Here is a 23,543-nt window from a genome sequence, read left to right as displayed (position 1 = left end):
ATCCAGCCAATTCCTTATCCACTGAGTGGTCCATCCATCAAATCCACGTCTCTCCAATTTAGAGACAAGGATGGTGTGAGGGACAGTGTCAAATGCTTTGCACAAGTCCAGGTAGATGACGTCAGTTGCTCTTCCCTTATCCACCAATGCTGTAACCCCGTAGTAGAAGGCCACCAAATTTGTCAGGCATGATTTGCCCTTAGTGAAGTCATGTTGGCTGTCACCAACCACCTCCTTATTTTCCATGTGCCTCAGCATAGTTTCCAGGAGGATCTGCTCCATGATCTTGCTGGACGCAGAGGTGAGACTGACTGGCCTGTAGTTCCCTGGGTTTTCCTTTTTTCCCTTTTTTAAAAATGGGGGTTATGTTTCCCCTTTTCCAGTCAGTGGAAACTTCCCCGGTCTGCCACGACTTCTCAGATATGATGGTTAGTGTCTTAGTCACTTCCTCCGCCAGTTGCCTCAGGACCTGCGGATGCATCTCATCAGGTCCCATGGACTTGTGCACCTTCAGGTTCCTTAGATGGTCTTGAACCTGATCTTCTCCCACAGTGGGTGGTTCTTCATTCTCCCACTCCCTGCCTTTGCCTTCTGCATCTTGAGCAGTGTGGCTGGAGCACTTGCCGGTGAAGACTGAGGCAGTAAAGTCATTGAGTACCTCAGCCTTCTCCATATCCCGGGTAACCAGGTCTCCCATTTCCATCCAGAGAGGGACCACGTTTTCCCTAGTCTTCCTTTTATCACTGACGTACCTGTAGAAGCTTTTCTTGCTGCCCTTGACATCCCTGGCCAGATTTCATTCTATCAAGGCTTTGGCTTTCCTAACCTGATTCCTGGCTGCTCGGGCAATTTCTCTGTATTCCTCCCAGGCTACCTGTCCTTGCTTCCACCCTCTGTAGGCTTCCTTTTCGTGTTTGAGTTTGCCCACGAGCAGCTTGTCCATCCATGCAGGCCTCCTGGCGTTTTTGCCTGACTTCCTCTTTGTTGGGATGCTTCGCTCCTGAGCTTGGAGGAGGTGATCCCTGAACATTAACAAGCTTTCTTGGGCCCCTCTTCCCTCCAGGGCTTTATCCCACGGTGCTCTACCAAGCAGATCCCTGAAGAGACCAAAGTCTGCTTTCCTAAGTCCAGAGTAGTGAGCTTGCTGTGCACCTTCCTCGCTGCCCCAAGGATCTCGAACTCCACCATTTCATCGTCACTGCAGCCAAGGCTTCTCTTGAGCTTCACATTTGCCACCAGCCCCTCCTTGTTGGTGAGAACAAGGTCCAGCATAGCACCTCTCCTTGCTGGCTCCTCCATCACTTGGAGAAGGAAGTTGTCATCAACGCATTCCAGGAACCTCCTGGATTGCTTATGCCCTGCTGTGTTGTCCCTCCAACAGATACTGGAGTGGTTGAAGTCCCCCATGAGGACCAGGGCTTGTGAATATGAGGCTGCTCCTATCTGTCTACAGAGGGCCTCATCCACTCAGTCTTCCTGGTCAGATGGCCTGTAGCAGACCCCCACTGTAATGTCACCTGTCCCTGCCCTCCCTTTAATCCTGACCCATAGGCTCTTGGTCAGCTCCTTATCCATCCCCAGGCATAGCTCCATGCACTCCAGCTGGTCATTGACAGAGAGTGTGACACCCCCTCCTCATCTCCCCTGCCTGTCTTTCCTAAAGAGCCTGTATCCTTCCATTCCAACACTCCAGTCATAGGAGCCATCCCACCTTAACTAGGGAGAAATCACTGTGCTGATAATAACCGTCTATCTTGGCAACAGACTTTCAAAGAGTACCGTACTATGTAATTCCTCACATTAGTCTTTAGGAAATATGGCAGTGTCACAATAGATGGTTTAAGGCCTCTTAGAGAGGACTAGAATAGTTCATCAGTATTCGTTTCACACAATTTACAGTTGAGATGTCAGCCTCCAAACTCCATGTGTAAATGAGGGCAATTGTACCAGGAAACCTTTCTGCTACCACCCCTAGAATGAGAGTTGCCACACCCATGCTAGGGACACCGAAGGAGAGGCACGAGGCTGCAATAATATTTACATGTATTTTCAAAAGCAGTTGGTGATACAGTGTGATGATTCTACTCTTCCTTAGTGTGTGGCAGGGTTTTGGTAGCAGGGGAGGGGGCTGCAGGGGTGGCTGCTGTGAGAAGCTTCTAGAAGCTTCCCCGGCTCCAAGCTGGCCCCGCCTCTGGCCAAGGCCGAGCCCATCAGAAACAGTGGTAGTGCCTCTGGGATAAAAGATTTAAGAAGGGGAACCTGCAGCAGGGGAGGAGATTGGAATGTGAGCGGATCCCCTGTGCAGATACCGAGGTCAGTGAAGAAGGAGGGGAGGAGGTTGATGGCCCCGCAGCCCGTGGTGAGATGGCAGGCTGTCCCCCCCAGCCATGGGGGGGAGCGGGGGAGCAGATGCCCACCTGCAGGCTGTGGAGGAGCCCGCGCTGGAGCAGGGGGATGCCCCCGAAGATGGTCGTGACTTCATGGGAAAGATTGGCCCATGCCAAGGAACCATGCCAGAGAAGTTCATGAAGGACTGTCTCCCGCGGGAGGGACCCCACGGCGGAGCAGGGGACGAGTGAGGAGTCCTCCTCCCCCTGAGGAGGAAGGAGCGGCAGAGACGAGGGGTGAGGAGCTGACCCCGACCCCCATTCCCCGTCCCCCTGCGCCGCTCGGAGGCGGGAGGTGGAGAGAACCGGGAGTGGGGCTGAGGCGGGAAGGAGGGAGGGGTGAGGGGAAGGTGTTCTAAGATTCGGTTTTACTTCTCATTATCCTTGTTTTGATTTGATTGGTAGTAAATTAAATTGATTTTGTTTCTTCCCCAAGTTAGCCTGTCTTTTGCCCGTGACCATAAGTGGTGAGAGCGTTTCTTTATATTTTCTCTTCCTCATCCTACCGGGGCTGGGGTGGGTGTGGGGGGCAGGGGAAGGAGTGAGTGAGAAGCTTCGTGGTGCTTTGTTACCTTGTTACCAGCTGGGCTTAAACCACAACACTTAGTCACAGACTAATCACCGCCACAAATGTCCCTTTCAATGCAATATATCAAAGCTATTGACCACTTGAACAAAGGACATAATTCTGTTAGTGCTTCCTTACTGAGGCGATTTCGAAAGCAACATTACTGTCTTTTGATTATTTGTTTATTAAAAAGACAAAGGAAGCATACATGGAGACTTCTAGGCCGCAATTTAAATGCAGCATCAAATCAGAAGGAATATAGCTTGCCTCTTAGCAGCTGCTAGATGGCTTCTGGTCCATCAGGGCCTATAACATGGCCCTTTGGAGCATAATGCAATAGGCCTGAAGGCTTTGTGGACACAACCTTAGTTGCACACATACAAGGGTGCCCATGCAGGGTGATATTTTGGATTACACCTTTTACTGTGATAGAATGGAAAGGTGCATCTCCTCACTGCCAGTCAGTGCTCATGTGATTTTGTCAAACCATAAAATATCAATACTAAATACTTTTAAAAACCCACATAGCTTTCTAATAGTATTTTCAAATCTCAGGATGGAAGCAGGATGTGTTTTAACCACCAGGAAGAAGTCCAAAAATCCAATTTCTACATGCTGATTTGAGTGTGATGCTATTTGTAGCTTCTGTCCTGAACTGGGAATATCACTTTATTACATGATATCTTACCATCATCCTTGTCAGGTACAATAGTAATTCGAGCTCTTGGGAATTCTGCACCAATTCTTCCACCCATTGGCATGCTCAGCAAAACATCAAAGGTCTCAGCCTCTTCATACAAGGAATCATCTATGACAACGATCCGACACATTTTTTCTCGTTCGTCTTTGTCAAAACGTAGAATGCTGTTGTGATCCTCAGGCCTGGATATGTAGTCAGAGTAAGAAAGTACGGAGGTTGGGACAGTGCCAGATGCTGTTCCTGTGGCATAAAAGGAAAAAAGTTACTATACATACCACGGTTATAATGATCCCCTCACAGGAGTTTAATTTTATTTTCATTATCTTTTAATTTCTATTTACTTTTAGGTGACAAGATGAGCTGAAACCTCTGACCAGGCTATATTTATGAGGCCCCTGGACAAACTTCTTCTGTATATGATGCAATGCAAGCACATGGCTCCCCAAATTCATTTGCAGTTTTTCAGTCAGAAGGAATATTGTAGTCTATCACAACAGACACAAATTGACAAAGGAGACCCTGCGAGGATTGCCAGTTAACTCCCTTAGTATATTTTACCCATTGAAGATAGTGGTGGACCAGAAATTAACTATAACAGACAGAATTTGATGAAAACAAATTATTTTGATTCTAGGTCACCTCACCAAAAATGTTGCTTCATCTCTCCAGATGAAAAGTAAATAATAAAAGCACAGGCGTAGAGACTCCATGCTCTGCATGGATATAATTAATAGGAGATAGAAAGACAGAGGAAGGAGAAGCATGGCAATTAAGCAATATTATTTTATACCAATTTTTTCAAGATACAAACAAGTAAAGGATATCCTGGGCAATCACTGCAGTGCTTTCAGTTCTCATCACTTTCAGATATATGGGGCTGCATATAAAAATCTTGCAAAAAGATAAAGAACACAGATCCTCTTCACCTCCTAACAAATGGCAGAAATTTGGAACATGATAATTTTTCAGCTGTATTCAATAATACTCTAAGACACATTACAAAGATGAATGCTTTTCCAGCTGAAACTGAAAATATTTAGATGAAAAAGTAATTAACAGAATTATAAACAATTTTATTATGCAATAGATGGAACAATTCTTTTTGCTTTTCTGTCTCTTTTCCATTTTGCCTTTTTTTTCCTATAGTAGATTCTGTTACCTTGTTGTGTGTAGCAGATAACCATCAGTTCCTGGCTCACATCTCCACTTCTTCTGACTGGAATAAATAATTCACCAACATCTTCTTCAATAGTATAGGTGGACTGAGGAATAAAGACAGTTGATTCTGCAAAGAACAGACACATTTGTTTATGTAGATTTATGGCCTCATAAAGTCACCTGTAAAATAGCTAGGAGCATTTTAGCATATTCTGAAGTGCAACAAATAACTCCTATTTATCAGCAATGGCACTAGATTTTAAGAAAAACTTGGAGGATGAGCAAAGTAGAGTTTCTTAGTCTTTCAGAAATGGAAAAGAAAATCAGATCATTAGGTCTGAATTCACAAATCCTTACTAAGTAGTCTCTAATGTGACTAATTTACTTATCTAGGGTTAATGGTGCAAGACAGTGTTTGGAGAATTTGTCCACAAGGTCTATATTTTTATTATTTCCATGGTATTTTATTATTAACTGTTAATCACAGAAGTATCAATAGCATAGCTCACACACAGGCAGTGGTTCTTCAAGGCCATTCTTGAACTTACTGCATCAAGATAACCTTGAAAATAATTTGGCATTGAGGATGCAAGATTGAGCTCTTGCTATCTTATTGTGACTTGGACATTTGATTTGAATTCACTACATGCCTATGCTCCTGTTTTACTCACAGGAGACCTAGCCAATACAGTCAGTGAAGTGTGGAGAGAAATCTCACCCTAAAATGTATCAGGCCAAAGAATGTCAGATCTGTTTTTCAGGGAAATGCATTTTAAACTCCTTCACTATTTTATACTCATATAAAGAGATTGCTGAGTTTTATGCTGTTACTGGGATTCAGGATCAATTTTGTTCTTTTTCTCTTAAAAACTCATGAACCAAAGGTAGTTATGTACATAATTATAAGGCACCTTTACAGTTTCATTTGTATGACTACAATCCAAACAGGATATAATTCTGTATAATATCAAATCAAGTGGTATCAGCTGACTGCACAAAGCAAATCTTTTATTTCAGAGTACTTTGGCAAACAACGTTCTGAAAATTGTCATGCAACTTCTTTGAAAACATGTGCCAGGTTTTATGTCTCCAACTGGAAAATACTACTAGCATGACTTAAGGTCAAAAGCCTGCCTTAAAAATGCTGTAATTCAGGTTTGATAAGATCTAGACACTTTCACTATTCCAGCAAGTCAAAAATTCAATGTGAAAAACACCAAATCCCTACTTTTTTGTTTTAAAGTAAACCAAAAGGTAACACTAAGAAAAATCCAATTTGTTCCTTTTATTTCTCCTTTTAGAATTATGTTGACAAAATTAAAAACTCTATCCTTCAAAAAAGAAGCAGGAATCTGATTTGTTCTGTTTCCCGTCTCTCTCGTAATTATCCAACTAGGAGTAAAATGACACTATAAAAGTTTAACAGACCTCACGAACAACTTAAAAGCCCAGAGGAGAATGATCTACACCATCTCACCTAGTATAAGAAAACACATCGTTATGCAATCTCTTTTTGGAATAAAACTTTAACTAATATCGCATACACCAAGGGGCTGGTACAGCTTTCCAAACAAGCTCACTATTTTGGTGCTAAGACTACACCATTCAAATCAATGAATTTTAAAACCATTTTCACTGGAAGCAGAATAAAACTTTTGATGGTTCCTATTCAGCTAGCTTCCGAACTTGTTATACCCTACGCTTTCATAGATTATTAGGAAACCCAGTCCTTCCCCTCAAAGTTCTCTCTATAATTTTCCTGTAGATATTCCTTGATTTGCAGTTATGCATTTGATTTTCTCCTATGCAACTTCACTTTATGTATAATTACTACAAATTCTCTGGGACTGCAAAAATTTTATCTTAATATAAGAAATAGAAAAAACTATCGTTGGCATTAAGAAGACTCAGACGATTATCTTGAATTGTGCTATCTCACTGGACATAGAAAAGATAGATTTAACACATTTTCAAGTAATTTCTGTGTCTCATACATACTGCTTTTTAAGTTAAGCACTATTTTTCTCAGTGACTAAATATGGATGTCAGATAACCTCTGGTTTAACTTGCATTTGTAACTAGGAACTAAGAAACCTCTGACAATTTTGCTGCCCAGTCCTCTTCAAATGTGAATTAGGGAAGACTACATAAAACAAGCTGTTACAGTTGTCCAATGCTTGAAAGACTCCTTAAGGACAGTTTTGTGTGACCATGGCCCATGGGTTCAAGTGTCTGGATGCAGCTGAAAAGCAAAGCAACCAGAGTACATTCTACCTTTTTTTTTAAATCAGTTTCTTTCTTCATTTACATTTCACTATAATTTTATTTGTTCTTGACACAGCTTGTGCTGTACTTGGTCTAGTGAACCTTACCCTTACCGAGCTTCTCAGCTTGATGATATTAAGGCCTAACAGATGCAACTAGTCTGCTTCAAGACCCTAACTTGTCGGGACCAACCATCCTGGATTTTCCTGTACCATCCTCTCCCACATGAATTACCATGGCAGAGTAAATCAAGTCAGCCTCCAGGCACCTGTGCAGATACACTCTGTTTGCAAACACATTGAATCAAAAAACTATTGTACCTAAAATGAAAACAAAACTAAACAAAACAAAACAAACCCCCTAGAAATAATATATCATAGGAAAAAATGCAGGTATTTCATCAAAGTGTGCTACCTTAGTTACATATTCATGAATCACTTAAAAGTGATAGAGGACAAACAGCTACCCAATGCCCAGGTCTGTCTTCAGAAATATTCTGAGGAAAGGTAAGCTTTACTATCCACTGTTACACATAGCATTTGCCCTCCAGTTTATCTTTTGGTATATGAACATATTTGCAGTAGAGTTCTGGAAAGGTTCTTACCATCTCCTGGGTCAATAATTTCCACCGTGGATACATCAGGAAATTCCAGAACTGCCATGACAGGCTCAGAAAGAACAATTTGAAAGGACTCAGACTGTTCATGTTCACCATCACTCAAAATCCGTACTCGCCACGTAGCTAAGGTTTGGCCAGGATTAAACTGCACCTGCTTCTGGGCTTTTCCTCTGAAGTCTTTATCTTTCTTGGCAGTACCATCTTTGGTGCCAATACCTGCCAAAATCAGAAATTCAGGTAATTAAAAACATCACTTGTAACTTTTCTCTCATTATGTAACCTTTAAAAAAAGAAGTTTTAGAAAAATATACTTTTCACAACCTGAGAGTGTTCAAGCCAACTCTGTTACTCTTGATCAATTTTATATTGGTGTCACACATAGAGGTGGAAGCACATCAACTAACATTATGAAAGGCAGTTTGGACAGAATTAGCCAAAGTAAAACTAACTACTAGAAAAACTCTACATTCTCTGAGGTTACAGACAAGTTTCCATTTCTCTGTAATTCAACTACGGATGCCCAAAAGGGCCAACAGATTTTCCCCTGCTTTTTAACATTCTGGGTTCTCTTCTGTTCCAGAACATCTAAATAACATGTTGCCTAAAACCCTCAAAAAATTTTATTTCTCTTAGAAAAAATAAAAACACACTTGGAAAGTTCAGCCTTCAAGGGGAAAGCTAAGGAAAACACAAAGAGACAAAGGCGTAAAACATATGGAATAAGGATGAAAGAAGATGTAAAATCTGAACCCTTGTGGCCATTCCCACTACAATAAGCATTTTTTTAAAAATTATCCTCTTATTTCAGTGTTTGTATAATGACAATCATTAAACTCAAATCAAGTTGAAACTTCAAAGCCATGGGACAAAATCCAACATAGCTGATCCCACAGAGACAACACAGACCTTACAGCCTCAGACCCAGACTGCTCTAAAATGGCTTTTCATTGGTGTTTCCCTCCCAGTTTAAGGCTGTCTGACAGGCCCTCATGGAAATTAGACAATCCTTCAGAACTATCTCCAACTCATGCATTTGGCCTCTGTTTGAACCCCACAGTACCACTCAAATCTTAAAGGTCTGTCTCAGGTTTTCAGAAAAAACTTAAACGTTCTCCCTTCTCTGCCTGTTTCTTCCAACTGTATCACTAATGCATTAAAACATATCACCTTTCCCTACAAATCTTGCCTTTCTTGCTTCCTGCTAATGCCTCTTCCTAAGTCATAGCCAATATTTTACATAACCTCTAACCCTTCAGCCCCTTTGGCACTGCACATGGACCAGAAAGGCCAGTAAGCATCTTAACCAATATCTTTTATGTTCTTTCCAACTCTGTTATTCCATTTTGTAGGATTAAGGTAGTCAGAGGCAAGTTATTCAAACTGCTTTTGCTGGATTTGGAGTCAGCTCAATTCAGAAACTGAACTTGAATCCATAGGTAGAAAGTTTTGTAAACACTCTATTTGAGGGATCAGAAGTCAAATCAGTATCTGTTAATCAGTACGAGTAATTAATCTAAAGCACACATCTTTAACTTTGTATTTCATTCATCTCTTTTATTCTTTTAGTTCATTTAAAAGAAATATATTATCAAAGTTAGTTCACTGTTCAAAACAGAGCCTTTTAAGTTAGATTAGGTTAGTTACTGCCTATATCCCTTAAATCTCACGCCAAAATAGGTGTCCTAACTACATCTCAATACCTGAAACAGATTCCTATTCAGAATGAGACTTAAACAGAAACCTGATTTCTAAGCATGAGCTTGTTCTCCATGCCAGGTAAATGCTTACATATTTCTGCAAAACCAGCTTTAAACTGAGTGCCTTTTCTAAGCAGTGTAAGCTCACCATAGGTTTCAACATGAAACTGTACAAGGATAATGCTCCCTGGTCCAAATGCATCACTAGGCAGAGGATGGGAAGAGATCCAGAAGTTAGAGACAGGTGTGAGGTTGCAGAATGTGATAACACAATCTTTTTTCACCTTTTCACTCCCCAGACACTGCAAACAGCTTTCAACACCTCCTGTATCAGCCTCAGTTGACTGCCAACATTGAATGAAGAAAATGAGCCTAATGTACATAGCTGCTAATCAGACCAGCTCACAATAGCCTTACTGGAAAATGATCTATGTTTATTGTTGTTGTCTTTCCAATTGCTAAAACTGTATTTTCTCATTACAGGAAAAATAAAATCTGGACAGAACTGTAGTCTGTGAGACAAATACAACAGTGGTATAAAACAAATCAAAGAAAGAAGGACAGGGTCTTGGGTTGTTAAGTCAAAAATTAATTACAGAAGACAAAAAAAAAGTGAAAATGTCATCATATAACTAAAGAAATCATATACTTAGCATAACAAAAGAAACTTAATAAATAAACATATTCCTTTGAATCTAGCTCGCTTAGTATGAAACACCAGTAAAACAGTAAAAGGATATAGCTGTATTGATACATTTTATCAACTAGCTGGCCAGTGATTTATAGAAGCAATTGATAAGGTTAAAATTGAACTTACTTATAAAAGAGGTTTCTCCCAGGTAACCTCTCCGTTTAAGAACAACATCAAGATATTTGGAGTCTTCATTTACTAAATAGTACTCCTTTTCTAAGGAGATCCATGCCCAGTTTAGGCGAAAATGTTGATTCTTCAGCTTATTGCCTCCTGCAAAACAAAATTAATATAATTAATATAATATATTAATTCATTTTTCTTTTTTGTTAAATACTACTTTGTCTTTTGAGGTTAATGTAACCGGTATCCTGGGTAGAGATGTGTACCTTAGCTGGACATTACAATCCAAAGGTTTTAAAGATTTAAAACTAAGAAATAACAAGTAAAGACCTAAACCATGAGACATTTAGTACATATAGGAGTAAATTTTATCTTAGATGCATACAAACTAGTCACATTCATTCCAGACTATGCTAATTTTCTTCTTTTTCATGGGAAAAAGAGCAAGAATTAATCACAGTATATTTGGAATCTCTTTTTTAGAAATTACAAAAATTGTGGACGATCCAAGTTTCTGCAGAATCGTATTGGTATTTCCAAATAACACACAACATAGGACATCACACAGAACTTCCTTGATATGATCAGACTGCCAGAAGCACTGGAAGACCCTTAGTATCCTGAGAGGCTGGAGATGATACCTACCATCTTTTAGACTGCATGCAGCCTGCTTCTAAAACTCAATATTTTGGTCACTAAATCTAACAGTTTCTGCTCTTATTGGTTTAGAATTTATGCAACAGCACTGTATGATTTTAGCAACAGTTTTCATATCTTCCCAGGAAATGGTTTCAACAAGATTAAGTATTCCCGATATATGCCACAGTTTATAGCTATGCTGATGCCCTTCTAAGCTTACATGCTTGTAACTCTTGGGCAAGTATGATTGCCTGTGTCACCTAAGAAGATTTAGAGAGATACAAATGCTTATTGGAATTCTCTTAAACTATTTTGCAATGACTTATCTTCATGATACCATGAATGCCCACAAGTGAGCAAGGTGTTGAGATGTGTTTTGAGAGTCAATTTTCAATAGACCAAAAGATGTCCTCACAGTTCTTTTTACACAGGCACAACTGTAGCAACATGCTCCTGGTGAAGAAAGCAGACTCCAGGGATCCTTTCCAAGGTCTCTACTGTAGCAGTAGCACAACAGCTTCCCTGCAGTCTCTCTGAACATGGGTGGTTTCTGTGCACTCAAACACTGGGAATTGAAAGCACAGGACAGCAAGCAGTACACTCAGCTAGGGAAACTGAACGGTTAACATGGGCCAAGTCAGCATTTCTGGCTGGCAGCTGTTGATGGCATTGTCCTTAAGTTGAAGACTGCATTTCCTCTTACAATAATCGGGAGAACCTTCACAGTCCTCCTCAAACACAAATGCCCATATATTTATCAACAAAAGTAGGCTCCCTTTTTGAAGCCAAAGCAATGCAGGAATACTGGAAGCATCCCTCAAAGTTTTGGAGGGGATGATATGGAAGTCATTTAACTCCAGCTGCAAAACACTAAGCACCAGCCTAAAATCTGCGCATGTCTCAGCCTAATCTCTTGCTCCCAGCAGAAATGAAGCTGTTTTGTCTACTGTTAATGGGATTTGTACAACTGTAAAACAACAGGAAATTTTTATTGAAATAGCAGGCTTCATGGAATTTTTCTTAGTCTAAAAAGCAATCCAGAAACAACAAATGCAAACAGATGGCACTCTAAGGTCCAGTTAAAAATGCTACTTTTTTTTCAGTTGGAAAGGCAATAGCTGAAAAGAGCTAGCACCCATTTCATTGACTATAAGCCAAGTATTTGTACAACAGACTGAATATCTCAAATCAGATTAACACATTTCTGATAAAATATAGCATAGCTTTACTTTCTCATGTACAATTTACCTCCATCTGTTCACTGATTTTGCACAGTAAAAAGGCATTTCTTGTCAGTGTAGGGATTCTGGATGCCACAGATAAAAGGGCATGACAAATCAAGTTCTGTATATCATCCTATTGGATATGTTTGTTATTACTCAGGAGAGTCCTCTAATTTCCATAGCAAGAATAAAATAACCTGTTCAGCTCACTGAAGGCAGATGCTTACTTAGCAACTGTCTTCTGGGAACATTGGCTTGTTTGAGAGGCTGTAGTCTGATTTCTTTCCCACAAGGTGCTGCTACAGAACAATGTTTGCTCAGGTAACGACTGTCTGAAATGTGCAAGGAATTCCCTTTAGAAATTGACACTTCCGTACACAAGTCAGTGAATAAAGTAATTCCTCTGAAATAGCAGAGAAAGAGAAACATATCTAAGTATTTCACTTCACTCATGGCTTAATTACTGGAGAAAGAGCCAAATGGAGGTTGGTTTTCCTCTTCCAGTTTCTTCCATTCTATTCCTTGAAAAATTAGGCAGCCCTTCCATATGCTTCTACTCTGCTTCAAAGACAAGCCTCTATATTTCTTTATTGACCTGTCTACTAGAAAAAACCAACAACCATACTTGTGTAATCTCACATAAAGGCAATGGTCCTGTGTAAACAAAAGGAGGGAAATGGTTATTGGAGTATCACCCTGCACTCCTTTGCCCTGCTTCTTTCTGCTCTTTTGATCTCTATTGTTACTGACAAAGGGGAAGGCTACAAACACACACACCAAAAACTGTAATGAGCATGACAAGAAAACCAGTAACTATAGTGTTAGCTATAGCTGCCCTTACACTAGGTTAGCCATATGTTATGTCTTCCCATTAGTTTATTGGGACAAATGCAACAGAATATGTCTTGCTCTTTAACCTAGTGAGAAAAGCCATTTGTGTGCCACCCTTGAACACACTGCCCAATTTAAACATAATTTGACAGAGGGATGAAAGTTTTTAAGATATAAAAGGAATGAAAATTTATTGCCAGTTAGAGGAGAGAGAACCTATTAGTATCACTACTGAGAAAAAATACTGCTGCATGAGCTTACTAGAAATGAGAATGTCAGACACTGGAAACCCCCGAGGTGAAGGAAAAGCTTCTAGCAGAGTTTGTATCTTTTTAGACATAAGAGATTCCAGCCAGGGGTTGGAAGTAATATGAAATCCAGCATAATTTGTTGTACTGTCCAAATAACTAATGGTTTAAATGTATTGTGGACACAGGCACACGATCTACAGCTTGCTTACACACAGGTCTCTTGCATTTCATCTCTAGTGTCTTAAATAGTTCAACCTTAAATGTAATCTATATTTGCACATAATTACTGAACATATCAAAATTACTATACAAGAGAAAAAATCCCAGCTGTTAAAAAGGAACAGTCATATGGAGAACTTTCACTAGCCAGCTACTAAACCAGTTCATTCCTGTCATTGATGCTATGGAAAATGTTGAAGTATACTGAGTTAGAAACCTAATGAGAGGATGAAATTCAGGAAGCAAAAAGCACAAGAAAGGCAATATGAAAGAAAGATTTAATATTGTCTTAATTCCACCTATTTCTTGCTTTCAGCAGTTTCTTTCTATTTTTTCTTAGAGTAAAAAAAAAAACAAACAAAAAAACCCAAACAAAAAAGTATTATTTCTAGGAGGCTTTCAGCAAGCCTCCATTTCTACAGGCCTACTTCTGCCCCTGAAATATATATTGTTCACCTTTTAGAATGTGCAGTGCTTAACCCATCAGATTTAGAATTTTAAGAAAATAATATAGATATTTTAGATCTTGCTGTCTTCACCTCGTGCTTTTTGTGTTCAGAAGAAATGTCTTCTAAATTATATAAACCATTTCATGGTCCAACGTCCCCAAAGAGTAAAACAAATGTTGTTGCTGTTGTTGTTGCTGTTATTACAGACCTCCAACACAATAGAGCAGGAAGCATACGATACATCTTATCTAATTTCAGGTATTTATTTTTGGGCTAGAAATCCTAAACTGTCTTTACAGCTAAAACTGAGAAGGAGGCATTTTGTAAGGTTATGACTTATTTTAGGCATCTATTTTTGAATGAGATTAGCTGTGCCTCAAAATAGGCAGAAATATGTGCATTTTTCCTCAGGAGCTGTTAAAGATGCCTGTTGTGACCAGTTAACGTTGCAGACATTTTTATTATGGTCATCTAATGCTGGGTAAGAAGACTTCCACCATGCCTGAACTAGATGAAATTGGGCCTTTTCTACAACATAGTAGAGCCAAGCACCATGCAAACATAAGGTCTGTAAGGAATATTAAGAGCATAGCTTTCAGAAATTATAAAATAACAGAAATAAAATTGCACATGCCATTTTAATTTGGTTCTCTATTAAATTATCTCCCCTACAATAACATTTCTATAGACAAATGAATTTTGCATTGCTCACTAGCACTTTCCTTGGGCATAGTCAAACATTTAGCTTCTAGCCAAATAATTAAGGCACTGTACCTCAATGACAGTTTTGCTTTTGTTCCTCTCCCAGACAGGTGCTTGTAATACAAATACATCAGAAGTTTGCAGAGGGAAGCCATTACTAGAGTGCTTTTAAAAATAAACAAAAGGAAGGAGGGCCATGTTACAGCAAGGTAAATCCAAAGTAACTTTGCTTATATATCAATGAGACACGGTTGGCAAGATGTTGCTATAGTGATGCAGGAAAACCTGTTTCTTGAATTTTGCCAGAGATCAGAGTGCAGCAGTGCTAAATCAGAAGATGCTAAACAGGACATGGCACAGTGAGACTTTCACAAGAAATGAGATGGCAAGAGTTGTGAGACATAGTCAAAGACTTTCTAAGAAGCTAAAGCTAAGGATCTGGAGTAAGGTGGGTCACAAAGCGATTTCATGATTGTGACTTCCTGACTGAGGCTGCTGAGGACAATACCCTCTGAAAAGGTTTGCCTGAATATGACAAGTCGAAGATGGATGTCACCTAGAATTGGTCTTTATGGGAGTCCTGTCAGCAAATTGGTCACCTGTCAGAAAACAGTGATGTATTATTTTTGCATAGGTCATCAAACCAGAAAGATCAAGTAATCTGGAAACTCCAGTTTCAGTTACTCAACATGAATAAAAGAGGAGGGAGAAGAGGACTTGGTCAGTAAACTGGTTAAAGGGAAAAATATTGAAATGAATATTCCCATTTAAGCATTTATCTTTCTAACCATGCTGCTCAGATATCTTTAAAAAGATATAAAACCTCCATGAGAAATACAGGTTAGATTGTCAGAACTTTCTATCATGATGCCAAGAGCTCATAGAAGGAAAGAATCAGTTCCAGTTCTCTCCACAGTTCACCGGGCTATGTGAAGACAGTATAAAATATCTCTCTATCATTAAATCATGTCTCTTGAGCACTGGCAACATGAAGGGCATTCCATAAAGAATGTCTGATGGTAGCTTTGCTGTCCCTAGGAGCTACCCCAGAACCCTAATTCATAAACAAAAGAATACAACTACACCACAGTGTTCACTAATTGACACAATAGAAATTGATGTATCTTGATAGAGATATTGCTTTCCCTGCATGGTATCCATGGCATAATCAGTCAGAGATGAATCAGCTAAAGAGTGCCTAACCTGTATAACCATAGCCACACAGACTCATCGTGTCCACAAGATATGTCTGTACAAACACAGCTGTCTGGTACTTGTAGAACTTTATGGTGCAACATATCTGCTCTCTTTAGACATTAGGTGAGGTTGTTTAATGGGGAAAAAAAAGAACCTATACATTCTTCCAGGGCAAAGAACATATATCAAACACAAGAAAGAGAGAGAAAAAAAAAGGGTAAATAAAGCACTAAGAAAGAAGAGTTTCTTTAAAATTTTTACTATTCGTCTTTTCTCCTTTCTTTTCTTATTTCGCTTCCTAAACAGACTGCAAAAGGATGTTAATAAGGAGAATCAGAGCAACTGTGAAATATTAACAGTCTGCCTATAGTACAGGAACCATTGTATGGCACAATTAAAACCATAGCAAGACATGTTAACAAATCACGTTTCCTCCCTCTTCCTCCAGCTCTTTCCAGGTTCTGCTACTGCTTGCTGACTTGTTTGCATGTCTGCAAAAGCTGCAGTCTTTCTTCTTTGGTTCACAATATTTGACCCTACTGGGTGCCTCACTCAGACAGGGCTACTGAAGTCAGCACTACTCTATCCTTCTCCCTGCTATGGATCTCCTCACTGCAGCAGGTACACGAAGCATCTGAAAAAGGAAACTAACTCCTGAACTTGAGTTCAGCCTGCAGAGAAAACAAAGACACAGAGAGAGGAAAGAAAAGGGAATCATCCATTGCTAGCCATCTGTTCCATTTTTTCATCCTCTGATTAGCCTCCTTCCGTGCCAAGCCAACTTAGTTAATAAACACCAGGATAAAGTTACCTCAGCAGTCTCATTAGAAGTAAAATCTGATGTGAAATGCAGAAATCTTATTCCCCAACGTCATGACTCCCCATTTAGCTATGAAACTTCCTGTCAGCCTTAGCACTTCCCAAGTTTTTTGATCCCTACACTATTTGCTAGTCATTATTCGTGGTTTGTATAAACATGTTTTTTTGCCAGGCTAGAGGAGGAAAATACAATCTTAGGTGATTCTGCTAGTCAGAATAAATATAGAGATGATATTATATGATCAGCACAAGACATGTAGTTTCAACAACTCTGATTTGCCATACTGTGTCATAGTCCCAGTACATTCTAGCTCCAGGTTAAAAAGGCAAAGGTCTACCTATAAAATAGATAATAAATGTTCTTTATTCAATGCGTTGGGGCAGCTCATCATTGGACTAGGTGACATTTAAAGGTCCCTTCCAATCCAAACCATTCTGATTCTATGATTCTGTGATCATGTGCTATTCCCTCTGCTATGATCACCAGAAAAGGCATATCCTGTAAAACTGTCTTAATTTCATATAGAAAAATTATTTGCAGAAGTTAACTGCATAATCAAACCCAGCACGTAAAATATGTCATTAGAATGTTTTAAATTTACTTCAACAATGCATAAGCTAACCTAATAATTTTATCCAATTAGAAACCCATTAAAATGCTTCATCTTTATAAGTCTTTTTCAAATGTACTATAATGGACTCCAATCACTAAAATAACTTGTTGAACTCTGCACCCTTCTGTACTCTATCTGCCACTGTAACTCAATATATTTGCAGAACAATCAAAACCAACCCCCTAAACTAGCTCCTAGTGATTAGGGACTAAAACAATGCTTTCTCTGACTTCTCATGAGAAAACATACACTTCCCAGAATTATGGACTTGGCTTGCCTGGAGTGTAATTGCTGGTATCCAATGAACTGCAGACAGCTTCCATCTTTCAGTAGTTTCTGTAAGTCTTTTTTGCTTCTGTTTTATGCCCACCCCTGAGAAACAAGTTGGAGTGGCCGCATTTGCAGAAAAAATATCTGAAGAATACTGTATAGTTTCTTTGTTACAAAAAGAGAAGGGGAAGTGAGAGAAGAAACATGAATGTAAAGGCTAGCTAGTGCATATTAAATTTTGATGCTAGTAAAATTCAACTAAGCATAACTAAGGATGTCTCCAAGCACAGTCTGGAGATTCACGCTGGGTTAATTTAAGGAATTCCCAATTCAAGTCTATGCCCAGGAGATTAACCAGATTCTGATTAAGAGATAAACCAGATTTTCATTTACAGAAACTGTGGAAGCAAACCTGCATTGGGTCTTCAGCCACTGCATTTCATAGCTTTAAATTAATTTCAGTTTAAACCAGCTCAGTACAAATTAGTACACCAAGAGCCAGGATACCTTCACTCTGTTGGCTGCACCACGAGGCTGTGAGTTTTCAAAGGAAAGAGCAAAGCAGATAAAGAGAAACCCAGTATGAATCATCAAAAAAAGACTCTGGAGCACTCTGTGTGTTTGAAACTCTTTGTAGCTATTAAGTGGTTAGCTTTGTAACTAATTTCAAGAGAATCCAAAAGAACCACTTTTAGGATTCTGTGCTGTAAGCAAGGAGCTAGCTCTGCAGGAGCTGAATGCTTCTTCCCACTTCTACAGTTCCAATGGTGAATATATAAATAATGTCATGGGTTCAGGGTACTACTGAAATGTTACTAATTGAAATGCTTAAGCACATACACATATATGCTGCTGAATCGTTGTAACAGAAGAGAAAGACATTGAGCTATCCGAAAAGTTCTTAGCAGGACTGAACAAAGTACAACTGGGCAAAAAATATTCATGTTATTCCCTTTCTCCCTCAAAATATAAATCCATCAAAATCAAAGTTGTTCACAAAAAGACTGGCTTTGATTAATCACCTTACTGAAAATATTGGAGAGAATAAATGTTGAATTTTCATCTTTTTCCATGGTCCGCCTTAAGTCTTTTGGATACATATAACTTCTCATATTAATACTATAAAAAAAATTAAACTAATTTTTAATGTAAAAACTAAAAATACTAAACTGCACATTCCATTTTTTTTTTCAAATTGAAAAGCCTATGCTCAATTATTCTGCAAAACTTTATAAGAATTTTGATGTTTTGTCCTGATTCAAAATAAAATATCTCAAAACATTTTCACAGGATAAGAAAATTTCTTATTGCTCTGCTCAGAGACTCAGCAACTGTTCAGTATTTATTGGTGGAGAAGATAAATAGAATAGGATTCACAGAATCCCTTTAGCTAATATGTTCTCCTGACAATCACACTTCAGAGTTTGATTAATCTCATTTTAAAGTAGACACACAAAATGCGTCAGATGCAGCCTAAATTTTCCTTTAAAGAGCAAGGAGTTTAAATGAAATTAAGGGTTGGCTAAAAGTAAAATAATGACAGTTCATTAGACACAAAAACATATATATGATTTATATTAATCATACTTATTTCTATATTAATATATTCACAAAGGAATGGATGTATAATACTTGTTCTATGTACATACCAACAATAACATATTACAGCACTTTAAAATCTTGCAACATTCACAGTGCAGCCAGACAGGTTACTGTGATGACAATGACCAAAAGATCTGATCTAAATCCCATTGATACATTGGATCATCATACAGTTTATATGGAAATATTTCTTTGGAAACTGAAGTGCCAGAAGTATCAGTTCCATAGAAAGTATATCTTCTAATAAATACAGGCCTGTTCTCATTACAAATCAGAACAGACAATGTTTTCTTTCCAGCAATACTTTGTCTCACTGAATGTCAACAGGAGGGAGGCATTCATCACAGAATCTGCTCAAAACAATTCCTAATCAAACTCTACCCTCTCAGCCTGCATGCACTATTGGGGAAAAAAAAAAAAAAAAAGACATCTAAAAATGATGAAAGTGAGCGTGTTAAAGGATCAGGATACACTACAAATAATAACCTGAAGCTATGCTGAATGCACCTGATTTTGGCCAGTATTTGAGGTCAAGCAGTCACCAACAGACTGGTGTTTGAAAGGGAGACCTCTAAGAAACTGCTGTGCAGGAGGCACGTGCAAAAGTTGGTGTCACACTGAATTTACAAGGCAACAGATAACGAAGCAGAAGAATGACTTTATTTTGCCCTGTCACTGTTTCGAAGGTGATGAACAGGGAAAAAGAAAGTAAAACAAAAAAGAGTGCCACCTGTCTCTTGGTTGGTCTTGCCTTATTTGCTAGGCACTTATCAGGGATTATTTTAAACTAATCAGCAGGTAGCAATCACTGCTGATAGCCTGTATTTGAACATAGTAAAGGAAGAGAGTAAAATGTTTGGAAGCTTACCCTCGCTTCTAGAGAACTAACTCATATAAACAGATTCAAGAGAAGCAGGACAAAACCAAGGGGGTGGACAGGAGAGGAAGCATTTGAAAGGGGACCGTTGACAGCTATTGAACATAACGTCCCACTAGACCCAGAAAAGGGAAGGTACCAGGAGGTACGGTTGTCTGTAGACTGCTCTATTAGCAGCACTTTGTTCTCAAAAGTCTTTGTTCTTATTGTAGAGATAAGTCCTTATTTTGAAATTATGCTTTTTGTTACTGCATATTGGATAAATAATGACCACTGCTTATCAGCAGAAAAAAATTCAGAGCAGCCAAATTCGATAGTTGCAGTGAATAACCACTACTGACAAAACACAGTATGTTTTTGCTTAGGTCCCAGTGCACAGGAACATAATCAACTGGCTCCTGTTCTGCAAAAGGTGAAGACAAGAGACCTGCCACTTAAGGGTAGGATTCATATAATCTAATTTTATCATGTAAAAGACATATGTTTAATTTAAGCTAGCTGTCTAGGCAGCTGGAAAGAACTGCATCTTCAGGAACTGCAGGTACATCTGATATGAACAGCTGGATTACCCTCTGGAAAGACTTGGCCCACTCCATTGAATATAATGGGAGAGTGTTCAGCCCACCAGTCTAGATGGCTAACTAAAGTCCAGTGATGTGATTTTCGTGTGTGCACAAAGGAGAGTACTGAGAAAACTCGAAGATATGACTAGTCCTGAAGTGTAATATGGTAAACTTGTAAATTCAAACACTTAAAAAGTAGTCTTTGGAATATTTAAAAATAACAACAAAAAATCTGTTGGTTTAGAATTATTCTGTTATTATAAAGTTATTTCTGTGTTGTCATTAAACTAATTAGAACTTTGTATAGCCACGAATTAACTTTGTATCAGAAAAATAATTTAAACTTCCTTGTGAGTAGTAACAGAGAAAACTCAAACATACCACTCAAGCTGTCATGTCTATCATTAAACAATGCCCGTATTACCTAAAGCAGAATACCTTTTTTCCTAAGGATCCACACCCTGCACCTCCTTCTGAGGGAAAAAAACCACTACCTGGATTAGTAAGGCTTCATGCATGCATGGCCTGCAGCAGTAAGTAAATTTATTAGATCTCTGGCAACACATTCTTAAAATAAACTTAATAGTCTTCACGTCTCTGCTTACTAATTTGTTTTGTGGCGCCAGACAACTTCTCCCCCAAAACAGGCTCCAGCTGAAATGAAACAAAGTTCATTTCCTTGTTTCACAGAATAACGGGTTTAGCTCCGCTACCTTAGTTACTGTCCCATATGGGACTTTCTTCTGGTTTATATCTTTAAAGCAGTGCTACACACGTATTAGCCTGCAGGAAAACTACTGTCATTTAAAACCTCATCAGACAAAGTGTTAAATTTGAGGATCAAGGGGTATGCTCAGCCTCAGTCTTGAAACTAATGAGTAATAGCAAAAGAGTATTCTGTGACCTCACAGATGAAAGACATTCCAATAGAATAGGAGTAAGGAGAAATATACTTAAAATAGAAATATTATCTTGCTTAATACTGTACTATTTTAAGAAAGTCCTTTATTCTGGGAAAAGAATATACCAATTTCCCTTTCTTTAAATAACATTTTAATTTAGAACTCGCTACTGCAAACTCCTTCATATGTGCCTAATACTTCAATGCTTGCAATCTCATTCTCATGCTTAAAACTGGGGCACATGAGTGGGTGCCATCTGACACTAAGGCCTCTAACTTTTCATAATGAATTTGAAATTGGTATTGGTATATTGGTGTCCCTTGAAGCAGCTGAACTTTTTAAATCTAACTGTTGAACGTTGTCTTTGTAGAGAATTCCCCTCCATTTCAGATGACAATCCAGACTCATAAATCTCAAATTTTACAGCCTTAAGAGGAAAATGTATGCAAGAGGGATTACAGAGGTGGTTGTTATTTGCAAAACCTTCCCTAAACATAATGGAACAACATTTCCATTTTATCAGCTGGACTTGCTGTAACTCACTGAGCATCCATAGGAAAACTGCTCTTTTAACTCCATGTCAAAGTGATTGAACTGGTTTTCTTTATTAAGAATTCACTTCCACAAACTCGAATTTTCGTTCCTTTTCTGTTCTGGCAATGCAACAAATAAAATGCCTGGCTGGCTGGAGGAGAACAAATGTCAGTCAGGTTCATTTAACATTTACTTTTAATTCATTTAAGAGTAATTGTACCAGGTAATCTCACATACTTAACTTTTAATATTATTTGACCAGAGAAACTCCTTTGTGGTGCCTTTGATCCTTCTTAAGCTATGCTAAACCTACAACCTTTTCCAGGTGATTTAGTCCTGCTCAGGAAGGACGGAGTAAAAAACTGAATTTCACTGAATACAAAATTCTTGATATAGACAAGGACAAAAAAGGGTTCCTTTTTAAATCACTGTAGCTTTGCCTTAAGACAAACCTTGTAAAGAGCGATTCAAAGATATTACTTCTGCTGAGGAAAGAAATATTTTTGCATTAATACGTTATTTTTTTATATCATGATGAGTTTTTTAGTGTTATTTGAGGCCTATCCTATGGAACAGAACTGTATATTTCTACAGCAGCAATTGTAGTATATTCCTGTATTCTTATTTTATCTCAAATTCCTATGCTGCAGTCACAATGTATATTGCAAGATGAAAAAAAAAAATTGGGAGAAGCCAAAAAATCCTTAAAAGATTCAAGTCAAGATGTGAGAAATTTGTTTAAATATCAAAATAAAGAACAGGAAAGTACTTCTGAAATGAAGAGCAGAATTGAAACTCCAGAATAATAGAACCACTGTGAGTTCCCCAAGAGAGAAGCTCAACAGACATAAAGCAGAGGGACAGGGGACAACAGTGACTGTGAAGTTATGACAACTCAATCTTGATAGTACGTTGCTTCCAACACATTATTTCTCTCCCCCTCTGTCTCTCTGCATAGCCATGCAATGTTCACTTATGCTTTGAGATAAGTAGTTAAATTAAATGAAAATCATCAGTAGAAAAATTTCATCTTTAAATTTATGTTTTTAGCACACAACAGATTTTAACAACTCATTTATTTACAGTTCACATTTTACTCACACTGAAGAGAGATTACTGGTTTAGATATTATTCCCTGTCTTAATGTATTAGCAGAATACTGCAATGTCTTGATAAGTGAAGAGGCATATTTACATAAAAATGCCTTCATAATAGGTTTGGCAAGATTCTTTTCAAAAACTACATATTGACCTTCAAATACCAAGGCGTGTTTTTTGACATGCCAAGTTGAAGTTTATTTGGCATCACTCAGGCTTTTGAAAAATTCTTTGATCAAGATTTCCATGACCGATCTCCCACATGTATTCAGAAATTAAAATCTTTCAGCTTTTTTCCCAAGGGCCAGGGAGGCAATGTTTTTGTCAAATCAAGTGCAGCCCCCACCGAATCGGCTGGCTATCACATACAGGCAGGCGGAGGCCTGGGTATCTGTGGTCTCGTTTACATTTTTTGCCTTGGAGTTCCTACAGAAATGTGTGGAGGTGCGACCACAGCAGTTTTAACATGCCAGCTAGCACAAATGTTTCTCAGTTTTAAAGAAACATGTTTCCCACCCCTTCTTGAAAGGGAGCTGCATAGCGCTC

The 23,543-nt window shown here is 38.7% G+C and overlaps 1 protein-coding gene across 1 annotated transcript in view; it reads right to left on the bottom strand.

Moving 5' to 3' along the window:
• The window catches only part of FREM2 (FRAS1 related extracellular matrix 2), a 142,808-nt gene that overhangs the window by 56,950 nt on the left and 62,315 nt on the right, over positions 1–23,543 (bottom strand). Inside the window, exons 3-6 of the mRNA XM_052812840.1 lie at positions 10,212–10,358; positions 7,683–7,913; positions 4,815–4,940; positions 3,644–3,895 (exon numbers count right to left, since the gene is read on the bottom strand). Coding sequence (XP_052668800.1) covers positions 3,644–3,895; positions 4,815–4,940; positions 7,683–7,913; positions 10,212–10,358 — 756 coding nt within the window. The remainder of the gene's footprint in view (positions 1–3,643; positions 3,896–4,814; positions 4,941–7,682; positions 7,914–10,211; positions 10,359–23,543) is intronic.

The sequence above is a fragment of the Harpia harpyja genome, chromosome 17 (assembly GCF_026419915.1).
Source record: "Harpia harpyja isolate bHarHar1 chromosome 17, bHarHar1 primary haplotype, whole genome shotgun sequence".
Classification (NCBI taxonomy): Eukaryota; Metazoa; Chordata; class Aves; order Accipitriformes; family Accipitridae; genus Harpia; species Harpia harpyja.
This window is presented reverse-complemented; position numbering and strand designations above follow the sequence as displayed.